We start from the raw sequence: 4397 nt of genomic DNA on the forward strand, positions 1-4397 counted from the left end.
AGGGTGGGAGCAGAAATAATCCATTAGACCTCTCTCTGCCAATTTTAATTTCCACAGTGCATATGATAACGGGCAAAACAGACGACTCCTGGTCTTAAGCACCACATACAAATCTTCCCTGTTCAATTAGAGCAGACCACTATGCCGCCAGCTACCACCACCGACTGCTACACCAACAGGGACTAAACCTGGCCAAAGAAGCTTCTTTATCAGGAAATCAGATTTTCTAGGATCTGGAAGAGTCAACATGTTGGATCAGATTCATCTGCTGGCTGCCGTGACAGTCCTGGGAGTCCTGGAGCAAGGTAGGGACCATCGGATGCACATGCCCAAACACCTGCTGGATCAGTCTAACGCACCTCCGCTGATTTCCTTTAACTTCCATATTTTGTTTCTGCTGTTGCACTGGCACTTCCCTGCTTTTCAGATGGTGAACTGGGTTCTGAAAGGTATTCAAGAAAACGAGTGCCTGGAAGCCCTTCCTCTGAACTGACCTACTTCCTCAGTTCAGAGATTTCTTGGTAGATCTTCTCCTCTGCAAACACGTAGAATTTCCTTCTTTGAAAAATGGGTTTACAGCAGTTCCTGAGGTTCATGTAGACATTAACATACAAAAAGCACAGTGGTGCAGAAAGGTGGAAGAATGGGCTGAGGTGGGTCGCCCAGAACATCTCCTAGCTGTGGTTCCACATTGCATGACAATTTAATTCAGTGTCCGGATGGCTTATCTGTGGCATCAGTTCCCTCCCTACTCAGCTATCAGGATTTAGAAGGTAAAAAAACTAAAGACTGGAGACCTTAAAATTTGCAGTAACAAAGTGCATATGAACCGTGCGATAATTTCTATAGATAATAGATAATCTGTTAATTATGCAAGAGAGAAAGCAGATATCTGCTGGTGGTATGTGGCTGCATACTCCTTGCTTCACTGTTGCACTGGGTCATTCCTTTTCCTCCTCTCAAACCTGGGATTTCCAGGCAGCTTTCTCTGCAGTGCGGGGGTGCAAGGTTAGGAGGAGATCACAGAACTTTTGCTCCTACCTCTGGCAGTCTCCTGGCCCCAACGTGCCCCGACAGAGGACTAACCACTGCTACTATTGTCTTTTGCTGCAGCGTACTTCTTCCTCCAGGTGATCTATGCTAGGAGAGCGTTTGGCGTTTCTCCTCCAAAGACCTCAGGCCCGCCTGAATTTGAGAGGATCTTTCGAGCACAGTAAGAAACTCCCCTTACAAGATGCTTTCCAGATTGCACTGCCCCTCCCCTGCTTTGCCATTTAGTTCTCAGGACTGTGATCCAGCAGTTTTCTCCCTTGGGGTTAAGCTAATGGGTTTAAGAGTCAGCAAGACTGCATTGGCTCAAGAGTCCCAAACATACCAGCCATTGTTGGTAGAAACCTGTTGTGGTTTAACCCCAGCCAGCAGCTCAGCTTCCTGCAGCCACCCGCTCATTCCCCGCTGGCGGGATGGGGGAGAGAATCAGAAGGGTAAAAGTGGGAAAACTCATGGTTTGAGGTAAAGACAGTTTAATAGGTAAAGCAAAAGCTGTGCACACAAGCATAGCAAAACAAGGAGTTCATTCAGCCATCTCCAGGAGAGCAGGGCCCCATCACAAGTAACGGTGACTTGGGAGGACAAACGCCATCGCTCCAAATGTCCCCCTTCCTTCTTCTTCCCCGGCTTTATATGCTGAGCATGATGCCCCATGGTGTGCGATATGCCCCTGGTCAGTTGGGGTCGGCTGTCCTGGCTGTGTTCCATCCCAGCTCCTTGTGCCCCCTCAGCCTCCTTGCTGGTGGGGTGAGGAGCAGGGAAGATCCTGGCTCTAAGTGAGCTCTGCTCAGCCGTAACTAAAACATCTCAGTGTTACCAACACTGTTTCCAGCATAAATCCCAAACACAGTCCAGTACTAGCTACTGTGAAGGTGATTAACTCCACCCCAGCCAAAGCCACACAGAAATCTCTGTTGTAGAGTGTGGGGCTGCTAAGGACAAAGTTGGGGGTGCCTGAGTCTTATCCTGGTTTTAGCCAAATGATGTCTAAGCCTCAGGCAGCTTCATGTCTGCTCTGAACTCCGCTTGCAGGGAAGGACAAGCTCCCAGAGGGATCTCAGCTGCAGGTGGGACAGAGATAGCAACAATCCAGCTTCTCTGCCCTGACTTCTGGGATAGAGCTGCAGTGGGGAGAGGAGCAGAGAGGGAGGAATCTTCTACTTTTGCTTTAGCTGAGCACTGAAAAAAATCCAACTAGGCAACAGGAGCAGGATTCCCTCAGCCAACCCCTTCTCTGCTCCTTTGCCAGCCTGGACTGACAGAACCACAGAATGCTTGGGGTTGGAAGGGACCTCAAAAGATCATCTAGTCCAACCCCCCTGACAAAGCACACAGGAAAGTATCCAGGTGGGTTTTGAATGTCTCCAGAGAAGGAGACTCCACAGTCTCCCTGGGCAGCCTGTGCCAGGGCTCTGGCGCCCGCACAGTGAAAAAGTTTTTCATAAGGTTTTTGTGGAAACTCCTATGATCCAGCTTGCAGCCATTGTCCCTTGTCTTGTCATTGGACATCACTGAGAAGAGCCTGGCTCCATGCTCCAGACACTCACCCTTTGTACATTTATAAACATTTATGAGGTCACCCCTCAGTCTCCTCTTCTCCAAGCTAGAGACCCAGCTCCTTTAGCCTCATCCAGCACCTTTTGGTCCTACTGTTTTGTTTTGCAGGGGACAGGGCACAGTATACAAACAGTTCAAATGGCTAAGTGCTCCCTCCCACTCCTGCATGAAGCCCAAGCTACTCTGGCTTTATCTGATTAAGATGCACTTCATCCTCCACAGGCCTGCAGCCTGCTGAGGCAGACCTTCCTTGCACCTTTGGGCTTTGGGGCTTTTCTAGCCGGGTTTAATCTGCTGCACTTGGGAAGGGGCAGTGGGGGTGGTTCATGGAGCCCTTCTGTGCAGAGTCTGGCCCGGCATCTTTTATTTAATGTCTTGTGCCCTGGAGACCCAGTGCCTTCCACTGTTTAGTTTCCATGAAAAAAAGTGGGATGGGAACTGCAAGGAAAGGTGCAAGCCTGGATGCTTTTTATGGTGAAATCAACTGTAAAAAGCGATGGCCTCCATCCTCTGGAAACCGCTAGAGAAGGAAAAAAGGAAAATCTTCCTCCTTTCCTTTGTTTATGACCTTCCTCTTTCCTGCCAGAGTGAACTCGTCTGAGTATTTTCCCATTTTCCTGGCACTTCTGTGGCAGGCTGGACTCTTCTTCCATCAAGGTGAGAATAGCATGTTACCTTGTTCGTCACTGGATCTGTTCCCCTGGCTTAGTCCTCAGGTCCTGCTCACCTTTCAAACAATAAATTAAGCAGTAATTCTGTCTCTGATGGGAGGGTAGAGCCAGAGGACACAAACTCTCCCTTCCTTCACTTTGGGCTCCTGCTTGGCTCAAAGTAGCTCCAAAAAGCCTTTGGAGACGGTCACTGTGATCTCTCTCTGCAGGTCTGGCTGCAGCCTTGGGTCTGCTCTATCTCTATGCCCGCTACTGCTACTTCATGGGATACAGGGCATCGCCCTCAGAAAGGTAAACTCCTCTGCCAGCCCGGAGTACATGGTAATCCCTGTGGGTTTGCATTTGGGAACATAATGTGCTTCGGGGAAGGTCAAAACTCCCTCTGACTGCTTCGGAGTGAGTTCTTGCGTGACTCAACCTTACCAAGCTCTCTCCAGGGCATAAGGTGAGCATGGATGGGCAGAAGGCTGGGGCCAGTAGATATGGGGCAGGGCTGGAGCTGCCCTGAGCCCTTGTGGATGTGGGTGTGTGCTCCCTTGAGGTGGGAGTTCGGCAGGGGACCCCACACAGGGGACACGGCACAACCAGGGGTCTACTTTTCCATCCCCTTCTCCAGGAAGGGACATTTCCCAGGTGAGAGCAGCGATGCTTGTTCTCAGCAGGTTCCCTCTCTCCTGCCAGGCTCACCCCGATATACTTTAGCAGTGGAGTTCTCTGGATCCTCCTTGGAGCGTCAGCCCTGGGCATCTTACATTTCTTCCTGTCTCACTACCTGAGGATAAACATCCTCCAGCTTCTCACAGTGTGACCCGCTCCTCTGTCCCTCATTGGCGTCCTTGCCTTCGAGTCCTGCGGTAACAGACTGGCTGTACCTAATACAGCAGAAGTAACAGATCCACCCTCACCCGAGGTTTTAGGACCTCTCTCCCCGCTGCCAGGCACCGACATGAACTCCTGAGCTTTTCAGGAGTTATTTTTCCGCCGTGGCACTCTGCGTGCCAAGTGCTCCGTGTCTGGCAGCTCCATCATGCCTGATGCGGAAACAGTGCTCCAAAACAAGGAGAATTTTAGGAAAACCGGACACATAAATGCAAACTCATCTTAGCCTGAGCTTCCCAG

At 50.4% G+C, this 4397-nt stretch overlaps 1 protein-coding gene across 1 annotated transcript; it reads left to right on the plus strand.

Moving 5' to 3' along the window:
• The first annotated feature begins 247 nt into the window (after nucleotides 1-247).
• On the plus strand, nucleotides 248-4086 carry LOC104274752 (leukotriene C4 synthase-like). Its single transcript, XM_009870475.1, has 5 exons — nucleotides 248-305; nucleotides 1114-1213; nucleotides 3194-3264; nucleotides 3488-3569; nucleotides 3960-4086. Exons 1-5 carry the CDS (start codon nucleotides 248-250, stop codon nucleotides 4084-4086), a joined length of 438 nt encoding a protein of 145 aa, XP_009868777.1.
• Nucleotides 4087-4397: the final 311 nt, after the last annotated feature.

The sequence above is a fragment of the Apaloderma vittatum genome, unplaced genomic scaffold (assembly GCF_000703405.1).
Source record: "Apaloderma vittatum isolate BGI_N311 unplaced genomic scaffold, ASM70340v1 scaffold19195, whole genome shotgun sequence".
Lineage (NCBI taxonomy): Eukaryota > Metazoa > Chordata > Aves > Trogoniformes > Trogonidae > Apaloderma > Apaloderma vittatum.